General features: G+C 36.5%; 1 protein-coding gene across 6 annotated transcripts in view; it reads left to right on the forward strand.

Annotated features, from left to right (window-relative positions):
* The first annotated feature begins 1,800 nt into the window (after positions 1 to 1,800).
* RCOR3 (REST corepressor 3) overlaps positions 1,801 to 24,186 on the forward strand; it is a 48,253-nt gene continuing 25,867 nt past the window's right edge. Inside the window, exons 1-7 of one of the 6 annotated variants that reach the window (XM_072948494.1) lie at positions 1,801 to 2,208; positions 2,597 to 2,653; positions 10,375 to 10,452; positions 13,073 to 13,125; positions 14,887 to 15,048; positions 16,470 to 16,594; positions 17,333 to 17,411. In XM_072948494.1, coding sequence (XP_072804595.1) covers positions 2,040 to 2,208; positions 2,597 to 2,653; positions 10,375 to 10,452; positions 13,073 to 13,125; positions 14,887 to 15,048; positions 16,470 to 16,594; positions 17,333 to 17,411 — 723 coding nt within the window. In that variant the 5' untranslated portion in view covers positions 1,801 to 2,039. Of the gene's footprint in view, positions 2,209 to 2,596; positions 2,654 to 6,622; positions 6,673 to 10,374; positions 10,453 to 10,544; positions 11,007 to 13,072; positions 13,126 to 14,886; positions 15,049 to 16,469; positions 16,595 to 17,332; positions 17,412 to 24,186 lie in introns of those variants that run through there. The other 5 variants (XM_072948495.1, XM_072948491.1, XM_072948492.1 and 2 more) reach the window with 5 other exon arrangements.

Consider the following 24,186-nt stretch of genomic DNA (forward strand, 5'->3'; position numbering starts at 1 on the left):
TTTACTCAGTTCAGGGTCCGGCCTTTACCTTACAGGACCACACATGCTGAATCATGATCACTAGAACTTGTATATAAAATCCAAAATACTGATGTATTAATTCACAATGAAAAATGTCAACCATCAAGAGAAATGGCTATTCATTTCATTTGGCCAAATGTTCTCTCCTTGTATAAAATTATATGGCAATTAAAGTAATACTCAGAGCTGTATTTAAGAAAAGGATCAGAATAAAAGGTTTAGCTGTATGATTCCAATATTTAATTGAATCATACCAGGCTTTGATAGACGAAACTACTCCAATACCAGCACCAGAGAGGTTTTATACCCGCTCAGGATACCTTTCCCTTTACACTGGGATCCTGCCAAATATTTACTCCCCAGGCTCTTCTTGGCTCAATTCCTGCTTCAGACATTCCTGCTATAGGTATGTTATTTCTTTCAGTAAAGGCTTCTTCTGGCCAGAGAAGCTTATTTCTGGTTTGATTCATTCTGCATTGACCTACAATAGAATTCTTCCAGGACAATCTTTGAAGTGGTTGAAGAATACCTTACTGTGGACCCCTAATACCGCTCTGCGTACGTCTGCATACTAGATGTTCACGAGAAGTCCTCACTTCTTACTGGTGAGCAAAATCAAAAAACAAAACCCCGAGGAAAATCAAAAGTAGCCCCCAATGCCAGGCAGCTTGGCACAGAGCAGACGTCTTCAAATCTGGTGAACGAAATATGCAGTTCCAATTCCTTCTGCCTATTGCAATTCAGAAAAACATTACAGAGCACATCTCCTGCCAGGCTGGAAACCCCGCCAGACTGCAGCTCTGGCCTCACCTCTAGTTGGGGGTCTCCGCCCTCTCTGGAGCTCTGCTCCAAGCCTTGACTACAGGTAGGCGCGGACTGAGAAAGCGCCAATTTGGCGAGGACCCCGTCCTAAATTTACTTCACCACTGACAGCACCCACTCCCCTAACGAATGAAATAGCAAAGACGAAAATAGGGAAGAAAAGGAAAGAAAAGAAAACAAAAGAAAAGAAAAAGGTGAGAAAAGGGAAAGGGGGGGAAGGTTTAAAAAAAAAAAAAGACAACCCAAAACACCTTTTAGCAAAATACAGCTGCGTGCTCAGCACTAGAAAGTCATCTCGGCACCCTCAGCCTCTCTAGGGAATCAGGCCCCAGTTCTGAAATCAGAAACCAAAACTGCAGCGTCCAGATGACTAGCACAGTGCCTACTTCTCTGGCCCGCGGGGCCTAGCAGCCCTGTGTCTCTGCCCGACTCCACGGCGGGCAAGCGTGCGGCCCCAGCCGGACGCTGGCGGAGAAGCCCCGAAAGCGAGCTGCCGGCCTGCCGAAGCCAGCCGAAGAGGACCGCGCTCCCGCCGAGACCCGCCCGGCCTCCCGGCCGCGCAACCGCCTCAGAGAGAGGGGGGCAGCTCCAGGGGCTCCAGCGCCTCGGGTCGCGCCATGCCTTTCTCAGGCCGGCCGCGTTCCTTCCGCCCTGAGAGGGCAAAGAGTCCCGCTCCCTCGCGGGCGCCTCCGCCCGCGCTCAGGAGCGCCCCCTAGGAAGGAAGCCCGAGAGACGGCCGCGCCTCTGCGGCGATTTTATGAGCGCTGGGCTGGGGTTGCCCGGTCCGTCGGCAAGCGGGGCTTCCCCGCCCCTCCCCCTCTTCCCCGGCGCCCCCCTGCCCTCCCCCGCCGGCGGCCGGAACCTCCCTGCGGGGCGGAGTGATACCGGCGGCGGCGTAGAGCGCGGCGCGGCCAAGAGGGGCGCCGGGGGCTGCGCGGGGCGGGCGGCCGGCGGAGGAGGAGGAGGGGAGAGAGGCGGGGCCGGGGCGGGTTGTTGTGAGGCGACTGCGCTACTGCCGGACCGGGGCGGTTATGGCGGCTCCATATTAACGCCCTCCTCCTCCTCCTCCTCCGCCGCCGCCGCCACCGCCGTCTCCTACTCCTCCTCCTTTCCCTCCCGCCCTCACTCGTAAGCCATCTCCCCCTTCACCCTGACGCCTGCCTCTCCCCTCACCTTTCCCCCTCCCCTCTTCTACCATGCCCGGCATGATGGAGAAAGGGCCCGAGTTACTGGGGAAGAACCGATCGGCCAGCGGCAGCGCCAAGAGCCCGGCGGGCGGCGGTGGCAGCGGCGCCTCGTCCACCAACGGTGGGCTACACTTCTCGGAGCCCGAGAGCGGCTGCAGCAGCGACGACGAGCACGGTGGTAGCCTCGAACTCCTCCCCGCCAGCCCGCCTGCCCCCCTCCCTCTTCCCCTCCCCCAGCCCCCTCCCCTCGCCGTGCTCCCGCCCTCCCTCCCCTCGGAGCCCGGGCGCTGCGGTAGCTCGAACTCCCGGTGCAGTGCAGCAGCACCCCCCGCGACCCCCGTCCCTCCGCCCTCGACCAATCCTCCGCCCTCGCCCCCCCCGCTCCCCACCCCCATCGCTGCCATCTCCCGGAGTGCCCGGAGTTAATATCTTCCCATCCACCCGCCGCTTCTTTCCTCCCTCCAGCAAATTTTATATTTTATTAAGTGTCTCTTCCTTTTTCTTTTTCTTCTTTCTTTTCTTTTTCTTTTCCCCCCTCTTTTTTCTTTTTTGGCATTGCTTTGCAGATGTTGGGATGAGAGTCGGAGCTGAATACCAAGCTCGGATCCCTGAATTTGATCCAGGTAGATCTGTTTGCTTAAGCAAAATCCTGTCTCCCCTTTCCTGGGATTGTTAATTTAGGGTGGAAAGGGTAGAGGGCGGGCGGGCGGGGTTGGGGTCCGGGTGTGCGGTTGGGAGGAGATGCGGGGCTGGGATGGGCAGGCATCTCTGGCGGGGAGGCTGTCACGCTTGGCAGGGCTGTGACACAGGGCGTGTGGGCAGATGTGTGCATTGCAAGGTTAACATGGTTCCTTCGGAGGCCACTTGCCCGCTGGTGGCATCACCTTTCTGCCCCTTGAGCTCGGGCTAAACAGAAGAAGATGGCCCTCGGGGGATTCGGGGGTCGGAGGCCAGGGGTGGAGCGGCTGCGGGGCCGAGAGCTGGAGGAGAGGGTGTGCGGGCTGTATGTGGAAGAACCATGCAAATGTCAATTGCCACACCACCGGCGCCCGGGAGCGGAGGGCCGCGCTCCGCAAGGGCGGCGGATCCCCGGGCTGCTATCACCGGCCGAAGCCGAAGGCGAGCCCTGCCCGACCCGCGCGCACACGGGATTTTCTTCTTTCTTTCTTTTTGGCTAGGTGGTGTAGCTTTGGTCGCGACAGCTTTGCGGAGTGTAGGAGCCGCGGAGCGAAAGGGATTGGGGGAAGGGGGTGGGGAGAAGCCAGAGGCACACCTCGCTCCAGAGCCAGCCCTGGGAAGTCAGACCACAGGACAGTGACTGCAGCTGCCAAGGAGACATTTTCTCCCCGAGCAGCCAGGTTCCAGCGTCCTCTGCCAACCCAGCTTGCGGGCTCCCTGTCTACTTTTCTCCAAACAGGCTCCCTGGTGGTCACGGGATTTCAGCCTGGACGGGGATTGGGCGAGAGTTCCGCATATGGAGGCACCCTTGTTGGAGCCTCTCCGAGTGGAGCGTGTTTCCGTCTCCCCACCCCACCCCAGACCCTCTTCGGTTCACGCTTTGGGCAGACTTTGAAGGGGCTTTTCCCCCACACCTCTTTCTTGCACTTGGTCAGTTTTTTGCCCATTGCCCGCTCATAATAATGTGTCTGTGTCGGACTGTTGAATTATGTAAAGATATTAATAAGGCTTACTTGTATTTTGGGGGAGGAAATAGCAAGTTTATTTGATTATAGAGTATCAGTGGGTATTTTCATTCCTCCCTTGCCCATTACTGCAATGCAAAATGATATTTACCAACCATTAAAAGATTTCTAGGGTTTAGGCAGCTTCTCTTGCCTCAAGGGAGAGGGTGAAATAATGAGTATTAAAAGGATTGTCAGTGCAGGCCATTTTGCAGGAGGTGAAAACGATGATACAAGAGTACTCACTAGATCTGAGTTGCCTTCTAAATTGCATAGCTGTAAATACATTTTATTCAAAAGCTATCTGTGTACTGAAGGGCTTCAAATAATTTTAAATGTTGCAAAACTAGTTTTCTGTATTAATGTAGCTAGTAGGTGAATGGCATTTTCACATTACTGTACCGCCTCAGGTTTTACCTTGACATTTGGAAAGAACTTGCTTTGGCTTAGACTGAATTAATCTCTCAGCTGTTATTTTTGTGCCTTGAGCAAGTCAACTGAGGCCCTTCCCGAGCCTCAGTTTCCCTAGCTGTAAAATGAAAATAAAACTACTTCGTGCCATTCTTGCCAAGACTGTATGAATTGGGCAAATAAATAGCAGTTACTCAGTGAAGATTAAATTTCATAGTTGTAAAGAGCGATTCTGCATACGTTTATACCTTTCTGACTTGGGGCTTTCATTGGTATACTCCTTTTTCAGAAATCAGTACACTTATTTCCAAATTAGAACTCAGTAGCATAATAAACATACTTATCTTTTTGCCCCATTAGGTAGCTTTATATTTCATAGACAACTATACACAAGTTGATTAGGGCTCTTGTGTTTAAGAGCCAGACTTCATCATGCTGCAACAAATTTATGCATGCTATGACCTGATCACTTTAGCAGTTTTTGGAGCAAATTTCAAACAAATACTAGAACAAATTTCAAAGTTTGAAAAATGATTCATTGAAAGTGCAAAATACTTTTTAGGTGGTTTCACATGGCTACTATTTGGATTATCGAATTTACTTGATCATCATATTTTGCATATTTTCCCTAAGTAGAATATTTGAGGGAAAAAAATCACTGAAATATTAGTTATATTTCTTATTTATTTACTCAGACTATACTTGATGCTTTTTATTAGAATAAGGACAAATGTCATATTCATTAAATTCATCTATAAGCATACTTAAGAGATAATTGCAGGTTTGGTTTCAGACCACTGCAATAAAGCAGATACCACAATAGAGCAAGTTACATGAGTTTTTTTTTTCCCCAGTTTGTATAAAAGCATTCAATAGGATGAGGTCTAAAGAAACAAAGTAAATACCTTAATTAAAAAAATACTTTATTGTTAAAAAATGCTAACAATCATTTGGCCCTCCAGAGAGTTGTAGTCTTTTTGCAACAGTAACATTCAAGATCACTGATCACAGATCACTGTAACAATATAATAATGAGAAAGTTTGTAATATTGGGAGACTGAACCAAAATGTGACACACACACGAAATGACCAAGTGCTATTGGAAAAATGGTGCTGATAGACTTTATCAACACAGGCTTGCCACAAACCTTCAGTTTGTAAAAAAACACAGTATCTGTGAAGCACAATAAGATGAAGTATGCCTGTATTCATTTTCTCAGTGTGCAGAATATTGAACCCAAAGACACAACTAAAACCAGTTACCATTTAAACTTAGGTGGGCTTTTCCATAGCTGTTACAGGCAAATTTTGTCAAGCAAATGTAGAGTATTAATTATTAGACACTTTTTACTGGGAAATTTTGACCCTCTATGCCATTCAACATAGTACCACTGCTCTATATTGTCCTAAGTGTGGTGCTGTTGTGTGAAGTTTTTACTCCACATCAGTTCTGTATCATTGGGTGAGAACTTAAACATATTTCTTTGGAACAGATGAAAAAGGAAAAGATGTTAATTATTAATGGTAGAAATTGAGAAATGGTCAGCTCCTCTACTTTTCTCTTTTTCGTACTATTATCTTTAGTCTCATAAACCACTCTGTCTGTTCACCCACAGCCATCCAAGTCATTTGGAAGAAAAATTCTTTAGGTGTCAAGATTATTATCAGAATGTAAGAAAATTGAAAGAGGATTTTTTTGTGGAGATTTTTATTGCAGGAGATAATAGTGATGATACTAGAAATTAAGCACAGAAATAATGAATTATTAAAATGAGTATGTTAGAAAATATGAAAAGAATTGAGATTTAAATTGGAATTACTAAAGTTAGGCAATTAGGAACAGTTTGTGTTAATTAACAGACCATTGCTAGGAATCCATTCATTAAATTTCACTAAGTGGATTTCTGATTATTTTTCAGGTGCCTCTTTTTCTTTTGATTCTTTGCTAGGCCTTCTCAACTTTCATTTAATGCATACTGACTATGCTTACATCATGAGGAGCAGTTCTCAGTGGTGATTAAGAGTCTTACTTCTTATCATATGCCTTTTAGCTAATACAGCAGCGTGACCTTGGATGTACTGGATAACTGGTGTATCCAGGCCTTAGTTTCCTCGTTTGTAGAAGGGAAATACTATTAACCATACCACAAGATTAAGTGAAAACTAATGTGTACAGAGCAGTTGTCTTCAAAATATTTTGCTTGCATATTTGTAAAAGAATTTTGAAAAAACAAATTCTCATATATTTTTTTAAGTTGACATCTACTATTTGTCACTGAGTTTGTTAGTTGAAAAATGTAATCTCTGGTGTATTGAAAATATTAACACTTTGAAATAAAGTTGTTATGTCTTTATTTTTAATACATCCAATTAAATATAAATACTGTGGTAATGTGATAGCATCCATTTTATAAAATATATGAACAGGCTCCTAACATTGTTCCTGTTTTTGAAATCATTTCCATGCATTTTCCCCACAGAATTTTATACTACATTTTTGTGCTTGAAAATGCTGTATTGATCACCTATCCAGATTCTCTACCACTATAGTATGTATTCTTGTGAACATAAGGTTCTAAGTGTTAAATCTCTTCTGGCTTGAGTTATTAGAATTAATGCATCATTGATTAAAATTGTAATAGTCACAGTGCCTTGAGTGGGGGGGAGAGCTTTGCTGATACCTGTTTTTGGCACCATAGAGATTTAAAATGTTAGGCAATGTACTCTTGTAAATTTTGGGATGGGTGAGGTATCTGCCCTTTTTTTAAGTGAGGGAAGGGCATTTGTGAAGGTCAGAAGTAGAATAAGCATGTAGCTTAGACTGCAGGTGAGTTCTCAGGCAGATTGTGTTGGAAAGAAAACCTAAGGAAGTTGAAGTCTGAAGATTGATTCCCATTAAACTTACTCATGCACATGTACTCCTTGGAAAGCCTTTATCTCAGTTTGAAATTGATGAATTAAGTATGTAATTCAGAGCCTACTTTATTATAGATAGTAGAATTAAGAAAGTATATTTGGAGTATCTTACTATTCTCAATATTTAAGTTCTTTATATAGAATATTTGTTCCATGATTTCCATCAAAATTCTTTTTTAAATGTCTTAAAGGAAATCTTAAATAGAATATTAATATTTTTGTACTTCCTTTGAAATTTGCTATTGGTATAGAAATACTAATCAAAATTATACTTTGATTTTCTTGTGTTGGTTTTCCCAACAGTTGGTCTCATAAATGTACTTTACTAACTACAGTTAAGGAGATCTAAAACATTTCAGAAGCATTAAACTTCTAAGTGTTTCATTTAGTACTTTAACAAACTGTTCAATAACTTATTTTCATAACTCATGCTACTATAGTCTTTGAAAATTGTGGTAGCTTGCCATCTAGCTTTTGGTTTGCTAGTTTGTTTTTTAATCCATTCAGAAGATAGGCTACTTCTAAGGCCTTGGTTATTTTGTTGCTTTGTCAGGTATTTGATTCTCAGTATTATTTCTGAATATCAGACAGTTTTGAGGCATAATTTTAAGTATTGTTACAGATAAAAGCAAAATAAATATTGTGTTTATGTCCTTTAAATATTTTGGTTTATTTCAACTTTTATAATGGAAAGGGTGAAGCTTTACTGAGTGCAAATCGTCCTGAGGGGTAAATTGTTTATAATAATGCAAGTTACTTTTTCCTGTTCTTTTGTAGGAGAGGAATCAGATCTGAGTTGTCAGTAAAACAAAAAGGTCATTTGAACTATTCAGACTGGTTTTCAAGGGGTTGGTAAAAGAGGTTATCAGCTGTTTGATTTTGAGCCTATGAGATTTTATTCATTTATGTTTTATTTGATTGATGAGGTGAGAAGCAGCTATTTCAGTGTAGAGAAAAAAGGAAATTTAAGAGAGAACTGTCTTCAGTAAGCATATGATAGTAATATTAAGTCTTATATAATGCTTACCATATGCTAAGTGCTTTACGTATATTAATTCACTTAGTTTTTGAACAACTCTGTGAAGTAGGTGCTCTCATTATCTCTATTTTTAAATGAGTTAAACTGAGGCATAGACAGATTAAGTTTGCCCAAGGTGACAAAGCTAGTAAGTGGCAGAACTGGGATTCAGACCTGGAGTCTGGCTCTCTAATGGGTGCACTCTTAATGATTATATAAAATATCTCTCATTTCCTGTGAACATGACTTACTTCTTGGGCCTAGTTGGACACACATATAGTTGAAAATAATGGAGTCCACTTCAAGAGTTGGGGAAAGAACATTGTGAAATGCCTAATTATGCATTCTCTGCTACCAGACACAATTATTCTACACACACACATGCACACCCCCACCACACACACTCAAAGCCATATTAGAAGGACTGTTAGTTCCCACAGTTTGGATGCCACTTTCTGTCAGAAGATTGGGCCCTTAATTACACTGCTAAGAATTTTGAGGGAAACGTAACTTATTCTTCATGGGGAAGAATACAGAAAAATAGACCTTTAATGAAAATATTTTAATTCATACTTTCTGTAATACAAGAATCAGATGCAAGGAAATATGTTTAAATATTAAGCATGATGTGCTATTATGACTTGAGACTTAATGGAAACCTTTCTTTATTGCATTTCATGTCCTATTAAGTAGTATTTAAATTATCTTATTGTCACAGTCCATTGTGGAAAAGAATTAGTCCCATGTTAAAGGACTGAAGTTTAGGATACTCACCAGAAATAGCAATAGATTTTATTGATTAAATAAAGGCTTCTGACCAGCGTAGAGAGGGTGTCTGTTTTATTTCCACTGAGTGGTTTAGCTTTTTGCTTTTGTGGTTAAAAATTAAATATATATCTTAATCCTGAAGTTTTTAAAGACAGCTTGAAATTTATTTTCATTGAATGTAAATTTTAGATAACGTACTCCTAACTTGCATTTATTAAATTCTCAGCTCCTATCTTCATCCTCTTATTTACGATATTTATGACACAATGCGATAAATTTTGGTTTTAGGTTTATTTTGTAATTACGCTTTTTCTAATACTTTCATAATATTTTTTCAGTTTTTTTCCATCCCTACCTAATGTTTCTTTATAGTAAAACATACGTAATGTAACAATTTTAGCCTCATATCTTACTAACAATATATTATTCTCTTAGCTAAAATTTGTTGTTTGAGTATGTAATAGTGATATGTGATGATTCTTCAAAAATAAAAACTGCTGAATGATACTGAATTATTGCTTGATAGATAACATCTCCAGAGTGAGAGTAGTAGTTTCTTTTACCCTTGGAAATGAATGTTCTTTATTCTGAATATCTTATAACTTTGTAAGTAATTAGTTTAACCTTAGAATTTTATTGATGTTTTCTGTGAATAATTTTGGAATTCCATCCATTAATTGGTGGTGGCCATCAACAGCTCATAGTTTTAATTAACTTGAATGCACCTAGGAACTAGGAAGAAGCCAGAAAAAGACCACCAAGTAATTAAAAGACAGAACACACTGGCATGTGCTCGGCCCTGGGATAGCTGTGTCAGGCCTTTCACTCTGTCTGTTCTTAATTTATATGCAGTTTCAAGAGAGCTTGATTTTTTTCTGACTTTTTAGATTATAACAGATTAGAAATAAATCAGAAGCAGCAATAGTATGCTTCTAGATTAGAGATAGACTCTCAGATTACATCAAGAAGAAATAGCATTATTAACTTTTACATTTTTGACTTTGTTTTCCTCTTACGCAGTACAGACTTTTATAAATATAAGATGGAATAAATGAAATTAAAAAGAAATAGTTGGCTGACTCCTAGAAGGAATAAGATTAAATAAAAACCATAAAAAGCAGATGCAAGTATTTAAAAATTATAGTAATCTTGGCCCATGTAGATATGGGGCAAAACAGAATTTACTCACCATCTGAGATATTCACTCTAGTTTTAAACTCAGAGTTTTTCAAGACTCTTAAGTAATGTATAAAGGGTTAAATTAGATATATTACCTGTCAAGAAGTAGGGATATAAAATATGCTTAATGAAGACTTTCTTTTTAATTTAAAGAGGGTAAGCTTCAGTGTTTGTGAAATTTCCTTCCTTTCTGTAAATGGTATATTTACTATATTTAATGTAAATCTATTTTCCTTCTCTTTGTTGTCCTGTACTTTCTTTGTCCTTTTGCAGGTACTGTACTAAAGTAGAAATAAAGCTTACTTTGTTTATACTTATTTTGAATGTAACTAAAATTTATCATATTCAAAATAATTAATTTTTTCCCCAGGTGCTACGAAATACACAGATAAAGACAATGGAGGAATGCTTGTATGGTCTCCATATCACAGTATCCCAGATGCCAAATGTAAGTTTTCTGAAATGGAATGTTTATGTCAATAGCAATCTCTCAACCAATTCAAAATGCAACTTTTATTTGTTTTTGGGTCTCTTAGATTCTTATAAGAAATCAGTTTGTCTTTGTTTTGTTTTGTTTTCTGATGGAGCTTGTTATGTTAGAATGTTTTTCCTTTTGAAAGATAGTGGGTTGATCATTCCAATTTGTGTCAGGCCCAGGAAGACTGAAAAAACCTAGGATCTGATGGCATTGCTGCTTAAATCCTCAAGCAGGGGAGGGAGTTACTATGTAGACATCTGCACAGGCTTTTCCTCAGTATATGAAGCTGTAAAGAAATGCCTTCAAACTTCCAAGAGCACACTATCATTACCATTTTAAAGAGGAAAGGGGAAAGAACTGACTTCAGCAGCCATCAATCAGGTCATCTTTGTGCTCTCCATTTCTGGACGGAGACCTTCTGGATCATTGACCATGCACTTCTTGAATCATGGTGTGGCTTTAGACTTCAATGTGATGTAGCGGACCTGATCCTTTGCGGCACATCAGATATAGGAAACGTGCAGGTAACAAAACTAAGATCCCCACCCCTCCATTCAGTTATCATTTAATTTATTTAAAACAAACAAACAAAAACCACTCAATAGCTATTCTAGCTGCTGTAAAGTAAACTTGTCTTTTTAAAATATTTGCTAAGTCTTAAAGATGTCCCATGATGGTTTATTTAGTTCCGTGAAAATTAATGGTGTCCTATATATCATGTGCACTGTAAGTCTAGTCTTACTTATTGATGCAGTAAGATAACTAAAAACTGGAAACTGAGTATTATTCTGCATACTTGATAATTCTTCCTATTTAAGAGCTTTAGAATATCAGCAGAAGGTCTAGCTGGTAAACTAGGAATTATATGCCTTTGAGGTATTCTTAACAGAAAACACAAAATTGTACATTTTGTGTGCTGAGAAACCTGAATGAGACTATCAGGTTTTTTGGTTCAGTCTCATTACAGGCAGAGGTTTTCATTCACAAACTGAACATCAGTATATCATTAACTTTTTCTGTTTTAGCACTGTTTTTATACAATGGTGTATTTCTTAGCAGAGTGGAACAAAACTTAAAAAGCCAGTATGTCCAAGTAGTGGTGTGTCCATTTGGACTATTTAACTGAAAGTCTAGGGCAGTGGTTTTCAGCCCTGACTGTGCTTTGGAAACACTTGGGGGAGCTTTTAAAAAACGCTATTGATGTCTGGTTTTTACCTCAAACCAATTAAATCAGAATCTTCAAGGGTGGAGCCAGGACTTACTTTTTAAAGCTCGCCTACTAATTCTAATGCATAGCCAAAGTTGAGAACCGCTGGTTAATTGGTATTGTTTAGTCTTCTATTTATAGGACTGTAAGGCATTTTTGTTAATCAGCATGTATTTAGATGTGTCTTTCAAGAACTGTGGATTCTAAGCAAAATATAATATTTGGATTTTCTTCATCAAAAGCTTATAGTCTTAGGGAGATATAATAACGTCAATAAAAGTTAGTTGCTATTCTAACAGCATTGTTACTATAATAGCTTACTGATATGTTAAACTATGCTGTACTGACCATTAATAATAGTAAGCTCTTATAAAGTACTTAAAATATACCAGGTGCTGTTTCAAGCACTTTACCTATATTAGCTCACTTACTCCTAAGAGGAAGGTACTATTTTTATCACCATTTAGGGTAAGAAAAGTAAAGTACAAAAAAGTCAAGTTAATTGCCTAGAGTCCAAAAACAGGTGACAAGGCTGAGAACCAAGTCCAGGTAGACTAGCTGTTCTAGGATCAGAATTCTCAACCACTGCTTCTCAAAAGTGTGCATACAGAATTCATATATATATATATATGTATTATATAGGATCAAAAAGGACTCCACATAAAACTGAGTCCTGCTGAATGTGAAATGGCAGACTTCTTGGCAATGAGGCTATGAAATAGCCAGTATATATGTATCATCACTGAAGCTGTGCTTATCTGAATGATTCTATTGGCTTGATTCCAGTAATTGTGGATGAATGAAAATGAAATATTCAGACACCTTTTATATAGCTAGTAGGAGGAGCTGAAGAAAATTTTAGGGGTACTGAAGGATATTTAAATTGTTATTATGTATAGCTGGCAAAACTACATAAACCATCCTTTTCATAGTAATCAGAAATGGGAAGGTAACAGCTTTGGAAAAACTAAACATGAGATGGGGTCTTAAATAGCTAAGTCTCTTCAAGTAAAGACGGCAACAGAAAAATCAAGAGATTATCTAATATTTTACACTGTGATTAGGCTCTTTTAGCTACCCACAGATTAGTCTTTTTTTGTAGACAAAAATAATTATAGTAATGTCACTGAATTTAATAAGTATATGCTGTATGGTTATAGAGAGAAATCATACTAAGTAAAATTTTAAACCCAAGTGAGCTTCTGATCCTATTCAGAGAAGTGAAAGTCTTTTTTATAACATTTCATGGAAAATGACTTTGGTATTTTTTTACCCCCAGAGTATAATTTTTTTTTTAAATTTTGCTTTGTTAAAAAAAAAAAGTACAACTGGGAAAATGAAGTAAATGAGAATAATTAATTTTATAACATTGTTTCATTACAGTGGATGAATATATTGCAATTGCAAAGGAAAAACATGGCTACAATGTGGAACAGGTATGTAGAAAAGCATTTTAATATTAAGGTTTGCTTCAGTATTTATCAAATCCAAAGAACATCTCATGATAGATTCTGTCCTAAGAAAGTGCATAAGTTCAACCAACTTTATAGATACCCCAAAAGTTCTAGCAAAGTCTGACCTTTCAACATTAAGGATTTCGCTTTTATAAACATTATTTATCTTATGGGCTTGAACATTTATCTCTCAATACCTCTGTTTCTTACCTATTTTTAGTTCTTAAAGTACCTGAAAGCCTTCAGGATTACTCTAGCAAATGCTTACCAAAAAGGGAAAAATTTTTTTTTAATCTAAAAGACCTAAGAATTAAACTTTTTATTTAAAGAAGTATTTAAGATTTAAAATTTTGAAGGATAATTCACAAAGGGCTTTTTTTAAAAAAAAAATTAGATAACTTGATTTTATTTATTTAGTTAAAAAAAATTTTTTTTTAATGGTGGTGCAAGGTTTTGAACCCAGGACCTTGTGCATGCTAAGCATGTGCTCTACCACTGAGATACACCCAACTCCCCTATTAGATAACTTTAAAAGGAGATATATATGGCCTGTTGTTCATTATCCCTAGTAATAAGGGAATGGAGAACATGGAAAAATGAAAATGAAATAGAGATTCTTAAATTTCATTTCAACTAAGCATAAGATCAACCTTTATCATCATTAACAGTAAAATAAGTGAATTTTCTGTAACTGGGATTATTAAGAGCTAACTTTAGTTAATAACATGGTTAAATAATAGAATATCATTTCTATGAAATTGAGATGTTTAAGTGTTTTGGTGTTTATCTAAATGTTTTGAGATGTTTATCTAAACTTTTGTGTGGATTTTGAAGACTTTGATTATGTATTTGTTTTTAAGCGTTGACTTTCTTTTTAATATTTTTTGAGAAGGTTGATTCTTTAAAATGTGACTGTACATATGTTCATTTTCATGTTCATCTTAAAGAAGTATTACCAAAGTACAGATATTAAAACTCACTATTTAAAAAGTTGCTATTATCTCTTCTTAAAAAGTAAATCTTTATCCCCTAAATGATACTCAGTACTTTATAATAAAGGCCTACCACTTACAACAGAAAGGAAAGTTGTTGAATTGTTAGAAATGATCCATTTCAGGCTTTCCTGTAATTTAGTAATCAAGTCATTAATATCCCTCGTAGTAATTATTTGTGTGCATTATAATAATAAGGAAGAATAAAAACTGTGTGTGGTAAAGTATTGTTAAAGTTGCCTTTGAGGTACTCGTACTCTTTGGAGGTGTTTAGCCCATGATAGACTTCTAATAGATTAAAACATAAATATTTCTCTTCTGAGTCTTAACTGGGCACTCTTAGTTTTATGTTATAATTGATGATTTCATTCAAGTATTGACTTACAGGTTATTTTTCCTTTTAGCGTATCTTTTCTCTACATATTGACAAATGAATAAATGTGAATGAAAATCTTGATATGAGCCAACAAACCTGCTTTAGTAATTATAGTCACTCTCTTCAGCTCACTTTTTCCTAGATTCTACAGCAAATTTGGTATGTAAGAACATTTACTGTTCTGAGGCCCTGATTTAAAAGAAATAAATAAATGAGGTCTCCTACTTGGGCACCCCTAATTAAAAGCCCCAAACTGTGAGTGAATCTTCAGTTGAAGTCATAGGCTTAACATTTAACCTAATTTGTGTTTAACTCTCTTAAGTGTGATGGAACATGAGTCCATTAAAACCAAAAGGGAATGATTTCTCTTCAAAGGCACTTGGCATGTTGTTCTGGCATAAACATAACATTGAGAAGTCCCTTGCTGATCTCCCTAATTTCACTCCCTTTCCGGATGAGTGGACAGTGGAAGATAAAGTCCTATTTGAACAAGCCTTTAGTTTTCACGGGAAGAGCTTTCACAGGATTCAGCAAATGGTATGGTAATTTTGCCCTTACTGTGATTCATGCCTGAATGATACCTTATTCTATTGTTAAACAGTTCCTACTTATTAAATACAAAAAAGTTTTCCAATCTAATTTTAATTTTTAAAAATATTTTGAAATAGGTATATTTGCATACAGTCTTATTTTCGGCAATTACCCTAATGCATGACAGTTATGTGTCATTGCAATGTATTGTCTTTTAGATTTAAATACATGTGTAATAGAGTTATTAAATATGTCATTTCAGGATTAAAATCACAATTTCAATTTTATTTTTAAATGTTTCATTTTTTTAACATTAGGATTTTATTTTCTAATATATATTCCTTGGGATATGAAAGCCAATTTTTTGAAATTCTTTATTATTTTAACATTGTTCAGGTGCTGTTGCTTTTAAAAAAAAATTGCTCTTTATTTCTAGTTCTTAGATTTCTAGTATGTGTCAAAATAATATAAATCTGAGAAGTCGCTGCTTTAAACTCTTTTAACCTGAATGGTTGAAAATTAGATAATGTTTGCAAATATATCTAAGTGTCTTCCAAATCAAAGAGAGCACTTTGAATTGGGAACGTATGTCCTTGTTTGCCGGTATGACAAAGCAGTGCATGATCATTAGTCATTTTAATACCCAAGACTTTATTTGGTAGCTAAAGTCTGTTTGCATCATTTATGATTTTAAAACCTGGATTTAAGACAAAATGATTTAAAAAATCTATTGTTAAGAATTGAATAGCTTTTCTTTAAAACATTGTGCTAAGCAACAGAAACCAAACATAAAAGGCCACATATTGTATGATTCCATTTATATGAAATGTCCAGAATAGGCAAATCCATAGAGACAGAAAGTAGATTAGTAGTTACCAGGGACTGGGTTAAGGGAAGAATAGGGGATGACTGTTAATGGGTATAAGGTTTCTTTTTGACGTTATGAAAATGTCAAATTAAATAGTGATGGTTGCACAACTTAGTGCATATACTAAAAACCACAAAATTGTACACTTTAAACTGGTGAATTTTACGGTATGTGAATTTAAATCAATTTTAAAAGTCCAGTTTACAAAGGGGAAAAAAGAAGAATTAACTCTTTAAGGAAGAGAAATGTGGAATATAAACATTGATTGTGCTGGGGACTTGGGGGCCATTCTTACCATATGAGTTTGTGACATCCTTCTCTCCTTTTCCCTGCTCAGAATAGAGATATTTATTCAGAAATGTCAGTGACTCAGGTGTGGGGGCGGGGTGCTATGACTTAGCTGCACTTTTTAGCTCTATAATTCATATATGTACCTGGGAAAATATTTTTTGTCTATACCTTTGTTTGCTAAGTATCAAAGAATAATATCAGAAATATTACTCATTCTGTTAACCAGAGTTTATGAAAACTTGCTTATATTAACATGATTTTTTTTAAGCTTCCAGATAAGACAATTGCTAGCCTTGTAAAATATTACTATTCTTGGAAAAAAACTCGGTCTAGGACAAGCTTGATGGATCGCCAGGCTCGTAAACTAGCCAATAGACATAATCAGGGTGACAGGTAGGTTGGATGCCTTTATATAGTTACAGGCATGCTGTATAGTATTGCTTACATTTCTCAAGGCAGAACAGTTATCACAACACATTGTAAATACTTCTTATCCTCATATTCATGTTTCTGCTCTGACAAGAACTGAGTGATCAGAAATCTAAATAATAAGAACTCTCTTAACTCTTTAACTGTTAATCATAGCCAGTAAAGCTTGCAACTGAGTTACATTTGAGTTGTGTTTAATCACAGATGCTTTCTTTTCATATTGATATATTCAATATATATATTTAGAATATATTAAGAAATATATTCTCTGGAAGATGGTCTTTTCACAGTTACCTGAATAACTGAAGTCCACATTATTATAGCTGTATCTTTCTAGTAGCATAAGATCATTTTGCTTTCTGGTTGTTGTCTGTCTTTATCTTCCAACTGGAGAAATGAAATAATAAGTATTATATCAAATTTATGTGTTCTCTTTCCCAAATAATATTTCTTTCTAAATATATTTCCTATTGGGTCTCTATTTTTTTAGCTAGAAATTTTTGCTAAAATGATTCTGTATGCCTAAAAAGATAAATGTTTGTAAATACTGTAGAAACCTGAATTATAAAAATTTATCTTCCCAAGGACAACTCTTTGGGAATATTTAGTAAAATTATTAGCAAGATATATTAAGTTTGATAAGAGCACTGGAATAGAATAAAAATAAGTGAATTAAATTTAATAATCTTTGTTTCTTTTCAGTGATGATGATGTGGAAGAAACACACCCAATGGATGGAAATGATAGTGATTATGATCCCAAAAAAGAAGCCAAGAAAGAGGTAATGATGATCATTAGAGTGCTTACAATTGTTCTACAAATCCACTCCAAAAAAATGAATAGTACTTTGTATTAAGGAAAAACATTTTTATATAATGGGTTAGTAGGTAGTAAATTTCAATGTTAATTGGAGGTTTTGAAAAAGCAGTAACATCGAGAATCCAGTTAGCAAGTGATTTAAGCAATTTTGGGATTATCTCATCCACTCAGAAGTATAAAAGTCCTGCCATGATTCCTATTCTTTAATCCACAGAAAAGAAGTAAAACCACCTTCAGATGATACAATATTAGGTGTAAAATTTTGGGGGGGAAGGTTTAGTTTATTCCGTGTTATATAGCAAATTAAAAATTAGTAGCAGGTATACTAAGAACAGTGAAAACTGAAAGCTGCCTCCAAGGAAGACATGGAAGAATTCCCAACTAGAAAAGCACTTGTATTCTCAGTATGGTGATAGTAATGACTTAAAATTATTAAAAAGAAAAAATATAAATGAATATACATTTATTATTTATTAAGGCAAGGAACTACATAATTGTAAAAAATAGACCAAAGTTGATGGATAAAGGCTTGTGATGTATAGGCAGGTGTGGAATAGTAAAAATAATATTGAAATTAGAGGTAGAATGTGACTTTATCCAATTTAATGACTCCCATTCCTCCTCTTAAGGAACTTAATGCTTTGGCCCCTACTGGCCCTTGTTGTCTTTCATCAATGAAATTTTTAAAATCCTACTTTTACCTCAACTTGATATTTTTCTGATTTTCTTACTACTGCTAAACATTCTCAGATTCCTTAATTCCTTTATTTTTTTTCCCAAGTCTCATTGTTTTCCTGAACCATAGACCCAGTGATCAATTACTTAAGTTGCTCTCTTCCTAGTATTTTTACCTCCCTGTTTCTCTTACCCTCTGGTATACCTCCCTTAAACCTACAAAACCACAGTGCTGGATCAGTTGCTATTCTTGTTCTAATGTAGCAGGAGAAAATTGCACAATCATGTATATTGTTGCTACTTAACAAAAAATAGTTTCCAATCTCAGTTTTTAACCTGTAATTTTTAGTTTTTCCATTGGTAAAATTAAAATAATAGGACTGTTCTGACAAAGAGGTAATATGTATAAAAGCACTTACTACAGTATCCACTACATAATAAATCTTGAATAAAAGTTATTATGTAAACAACTTTTTGAACATTTATTCCTTTCTACACATTGCCTTCACCTCTCTGCTCTCCTAAAAAAGTTAGCAGATTACTTCACGGAGGAAATATCAAGTAGGAGCTCCCTTAAATTCCAGCCTTTCCCCTGACCTCTGTGCTGCAATACCCTTTTTATCTGAGCATATTTACACTTAGAACAGTATATTAAAATTACTGTATTTTTGCCCACTAAGCTGTGAACTCTTTGAAGTCAGGGACTCAGTAACACTGTAACATCTAGTATCCCCTCGCCCTTTACACAGAACTCATTGTTTGCTTCTTTGCTTGGAAACTTGATAGAAACAAACTTTGAAAATGTCACAAGTCCGGTAATGTGAAATTACTGAAGGAACAGCCTGTGCCTGAATGCCTGTTTGTCACAGTCAGGAAAGGTTCCCCTGTTCTATATACCTTCACTGCTTGTTTGATCCCACCTATCCCTTCATATTGCCTCTAGGACCTTTTCCATCTGTTATCCCTTCTGTTTGTCATACTTTCAGCCTTTTCATTCAGTCCAGAAATATGCTCCAGTCTTTCGTTTAAAAGCATGACTGTCTCTCAACCAGTCTGGAAAGAATTATCTTCCTTAGCACTGCTTCATTCTTGAGTTTGCTTCACCCAGACTTCTGTCCCTTTACTTGACTGAACTGCTGACAGAGATCAGCAGTGACCTCCTGACTGCCACGTCCAGTGATTGGTTATTCATGGTTCTCTACTTGTGCTTTTCTATATTATTTCAAGTTGTTGACCCCTCCCTTCTTCTGGAAACCTCCTTTTGACTTTTGTAACACCATTCTCTGATTTCTGTCTACCTTTTTAACTATTGTGTCTCAATTTTAGTGACTTCTTTTTCTCTTTCTCAGTTACTCTTCATTTTGTCATTACTGTTTTTAATTCTCTCTCAAATAACTGTAAATTTTGTTCTTTTCCCTTTGTTCTTCTATGTGACCATTTTATTTTTAGGTTTTCATCTCTTCTTTGAATTACTGAAATGTTCTGTCTTAACTTATCTTAATTTACCTTATCTCCATGCCTCCAGACAACACACTTTCCAGTCCATTCTTTACCCTGCTGCCAAAGCAGTCTTTTTGAAACCATAAATTTGGTTTGGAACCCTTGCTTGCAACCCTTCCATGGCTTTGTCCATAGGATAAAATATGATCCCTCTAATTAGGCATTCTGCATCCTACCCAACTTATTTCAGATTGCTAATAGGATTTCAGGTGTTTTAGTTCCTCAGCTTTTGTCCTACTTTGGTCTGTTTTTTCTAGAATTCCCTTCCCAAATCTGCCTGGCAAATTCCTCATAACTCTGCAAGATATAGCTTGTCTCTGAACTCTCCGTATCTTATCTTAAATTGACCACGTCCTTATTTTTCTTTGAATCTATTGCAGTACTCTTTGAGCTGAGTGGTACTTGTTTCTATCTGGTTTCCCCTCACCTGCCTGCCTATCCCTGGGTGGTAAGCTCTCAACGAGCAAGAATTGTGTCTTACCTAAAGGGCCTGGTACATAGTAGATATTGTCAGATTTATTATAGCAAATACGAACACACATTATAAACTTTTAATTACTATGCAAATACAAGAGATTAATGATTTGGGTTTAGTTATCTAGAAAATGTATGTATACAGGATACTGTTTTGTCCAATTATGCAAGATGATACGTCTGTTCTTCCGCAAATGATAGGGACACCAGTCAGGGAATGATGCTCTATTATTGCCTTTAACACAGATCTTTATATCTGCTTATGCATGTTGTTGACACATTATGTGGAAAGTTTTTTTTTAACTTTAAAAAATGATGAACTATACATAGTATAGACTATGTTCAGTTTAAAGAATAATAATAAGACGGACAATAGTGTTTCCATAACTGAGCTTAGAAAACATAAGTCCTGTGTGTGTTTTCTTTATTGTACCCCCCACTTCTGGCCAGTGGGAACCTCTATCCTGAAAAAGGAACTCTATCCTGAAATCTGTCAGTTATTCACTCCCTTTTTTAATAGTTTTATCACGAAGTTATATATCTGTGAGAAGCTCACATTTAGTTTTGTCCATTTCAAACTTTATTTAAGAGGAATCATACTGTATGTATTTTCCAGCTACCTGCATTTTTCGTTGTTGTTGTCCAACATGTTTTTGCAGTTCATTTCATTACTATGTTACGGTGTTCCACTGTATACGCCACAAGATATCCATTCTCTAATCAGTGGACATCATTTCTAGTTTTTATTATTATGAACAATACTGATAAGAACGTATCCTGATACATACATAAGGGTTTCTTTGGGACAGTGATTCTCAGCTAGGTTTAGTATTACATTTACAAATTATGGAGGTGTTTTTTTTTGTTGTTACTATGGCTCTCCAACCATAGTGGGAAAGGAATTTCAGCTCTCCTAAAATGCATGACACAGGTTGTTCCATCAGAATGCCAGCAGTGACTTAGTGAGGATTGTTTGGAGTGGAGTTACTGTATTTTAGGGTTATAGCCATGTTTAACTTTCCTAGGTGATGGCAAAGCATTTTCTACATTTGATGTACTTCCATTGGGCCATGAGAGTACTTATTATCCACTTCCTTGCCAATACTTTATGAGATCAGACTTTTAAAATGTTAGAGGAGAGTAGGGTAAAGCTCAATGGTTGAGTGAATGCTTAGCATGCATGAGGTCCTGGGTTCAATCCCCAGTACCTCCATTAAAAAAAGAAAGAAAGAAAAAAGATGCTAGAAATCTGATAATATGAAATGGTATCTCATTGTGTTCCCAGTTCATTCATAGATTACTAATGAGGCTGATTATTTTTCCATCTGTTTATTGTTTGTTATAGTGTCTTTTTTTTTAATGCTTGCTTGTGTGGGTTTTTTCTTTTTTAGCTACTTTTCTATTGGTTTGTTTTTGTCTTCCTAAAGACAATATATAAAAATTTTTTTCTTACTGAATTCTTTATATGTTCTTGATACTAATTCTTTGGTTAAATGTGTTGTAGAGATCTTTTAGAAGTTCCTGGTTTATGTTCTTTGCTCTCTTTACATGCTTTTGATGAAATAGATATTCATAGATAAGCATGTATTCAAATTTCAATATTCTTTTATATTTTCTTCTTTAAGCTTTAAAGATTTGCTTTTCACACTTAAGTCCTTGATCCGGGTTTTCTTCATGTTGTTAGATAGAGACCCATTTTTATTTGTTTGTTTTCTAATATGGAAATGAGTTCATGTCTTTCAACTGGTCTGCCAGGTCAGCTTTACCATGTATGAAATTTCTATATATACATGGCTCTCTAGTTGGCTCCTGTAGTCAAACATCCCTTGTCAGTCCCACAATGTCTTAATTACTACAACTTTATAATAAGTCTTGATAGTTGCTAGGATAAGTCCCATTACTTGGTAGTGCTACTTAAGGAATAAGCCCTTGGCTATCCTTGGACCTTTGCTCTTCAAACTTCAGATTCCTGGGAAAGCCCTACTGGATGTTCCATTGAACCTACATAAAAACTGGAGAGAAATGAAATCTTTGTTTAATTTGTTGTGGATTGATTTGCATTTCCTATATAGAGATTTATCTGGAAATAATAGCAATCCTTATAATGCCTTTTATTTCTTCCCTTACTGAACTGGTTAGAGTCACCAGTATAATGTTGAAGGGAAGTTGTGATAGCAAAATATTTTTATCTTATTTCTGATTTTAGAGAGAATGATTTTTATGTTTCAACATCAAGTAGGATGTTATTGAAGGTTTTTGACTTGGTCACATGACTGGTAGTTGATAAGTCACATCTACTGCATTCTTTCTGTTTGTTATACGTTAGTTACTAAAGTTGGTCCAGAATCAAGGAGAACAGGATTGAGAGCCCCAATTCTCAATGACTGGAGTGTTCCAGAATTTGATGACATGTTTTAAACCCTCCAAGTCTAGAATGTTGAATTTTTTTACATGTGTGTTTGAGAGTAATACATACTCTAATTATTGGTTACGGGTTTTTTATGTGTCTTAATTGAAGCTTGTCAGTTCTGTGTTTGAAATCAGTATTCTGTTACTGCTTGCCTGCTTGCTAGGGTGGTTTTTGTTGGTTTTTATGTGCTTATCTGATGGCTTATTGAGAAGTGATACTTTTTATATTTTGAAGCTATTGTTATCAGGTGCATGGAAGTCTGGAATTTTTTTATCTTGTTGAATTAAACCTTTTATCAATATGTAGTGACCCTTTCATCCTTGTAATGTCTTCTGCTTTAAAGATTATCTAGTCAGACGATGTAACTCTACCATCTTTCTTTGTTACATGTTTGCTTGGTATATCTTTATTATTTACTTTCAACATTTCTGTGTCCTCACATTTTAAGTATGTGTCTTATAGGAGCATATAGGTAGGATTTTATCTAGAGAATTTAGCCACTTTATATTGATCATGATCATTGATATTTGTATTTTTATTCTTTCTTATTTCTACCTTCTATTCAACTTGCTTTTTCTAGTTTCCTTTCCCTCCTTTATAGCCTTCTTTTGGGATTAAGAATCCATCTCGTGTTTTTTTTTTTTTTTTTAACTCTCTGTTAGTTTAAAATGTTTCTGTATTTCTCTTCTTGTTGTGTACTCTGGAAATTTTATTCTGCATATTTAACTTAAAGTCTAATATTGGTGTTTTTAATGAGTTTCTGTCTAATATAAAGCCTTTAGAATGCTTTCACTTCAACCACTCTCCTGATTTATATGCTATTTTTGTCTAACTTTATTTTGTTTTTTTTAATACCTCAAATTAAACATATAGTCAGTGTTAATTTAGATTTACTCACATGCTTAAAATTTATTTTGCTCACCATTCTTTCTTGAATCTTAGAATCTTCTTTGAAAATAAGTTTCCTTTTTTCTGAAGTGTTATCTTTTACAAGTTAATTGAGTGAGAGTCTGTTGGTTTTAAACACTTTGGAATGTGCAAAATGTCGGTGTCTTCCTTGCTCTTGAAACCTTAGTTTTTCTGGTGTTAGATTCCTAGGTTGATAGATATTATTTGAAGATATTCTGCTGCTTCTGATTTCTGTCATTGTTTTAGAGAGGTCTGCTCTCAGGCTAATTATTATTCCTTAGGAGGTAGTTTAGCTTTTCTCTTAGTCTGCTTTTTTGATCTCTTCTTTGTTTTTAGTGTTCTGTAGTTTCATTTTGATGTATCTGAGTATGGATTTCTTTTTTTAAACTTGGTTTGGACTCATTTGTACTTTCTGAATCCTGTCTTATATTGTGTAAAATTCTTGTTTGTTGCCTCTTTGAGTATAGCTTCTCCCTTGTTCTCTCTATTCTTTTGGGAATTCTTTTAGAAATATAATGGACTTTCACGTGTGTTAACCACTTATATTTTCCATCTTTTTGTCTTTCTATATTTCTATACTGCATTGTGGGCATTTTTCTCATATGTACATTTAAAGTCACTAGTTTTCTTTTGCATTCTGTCTGATCTGCTGAGTAACCCATCCACTGAGTTTCTAATCTTATTTATAATATATATATTTTTATTTCTAGATGTTCTATTTGGTTCTTTTGCATATCTGCTTGGTCAGGTTTGATGGACTCTTATTCCT

The sequence above is a fragment of the Vicugna pacos genome, chromosome 23 (assembly GCF_048564905.1).
Source record: "Vicugna pacos chromosome 23, VicPac4, whole genome shotgun sequence".
NCBI classification, from domain to species: domain Eukaryota; kingdom Metazoa; phylum Chordata; class Mammalia; order Artiodactyla; family Camelidae; genus Vicugna; species Vicugna pacos.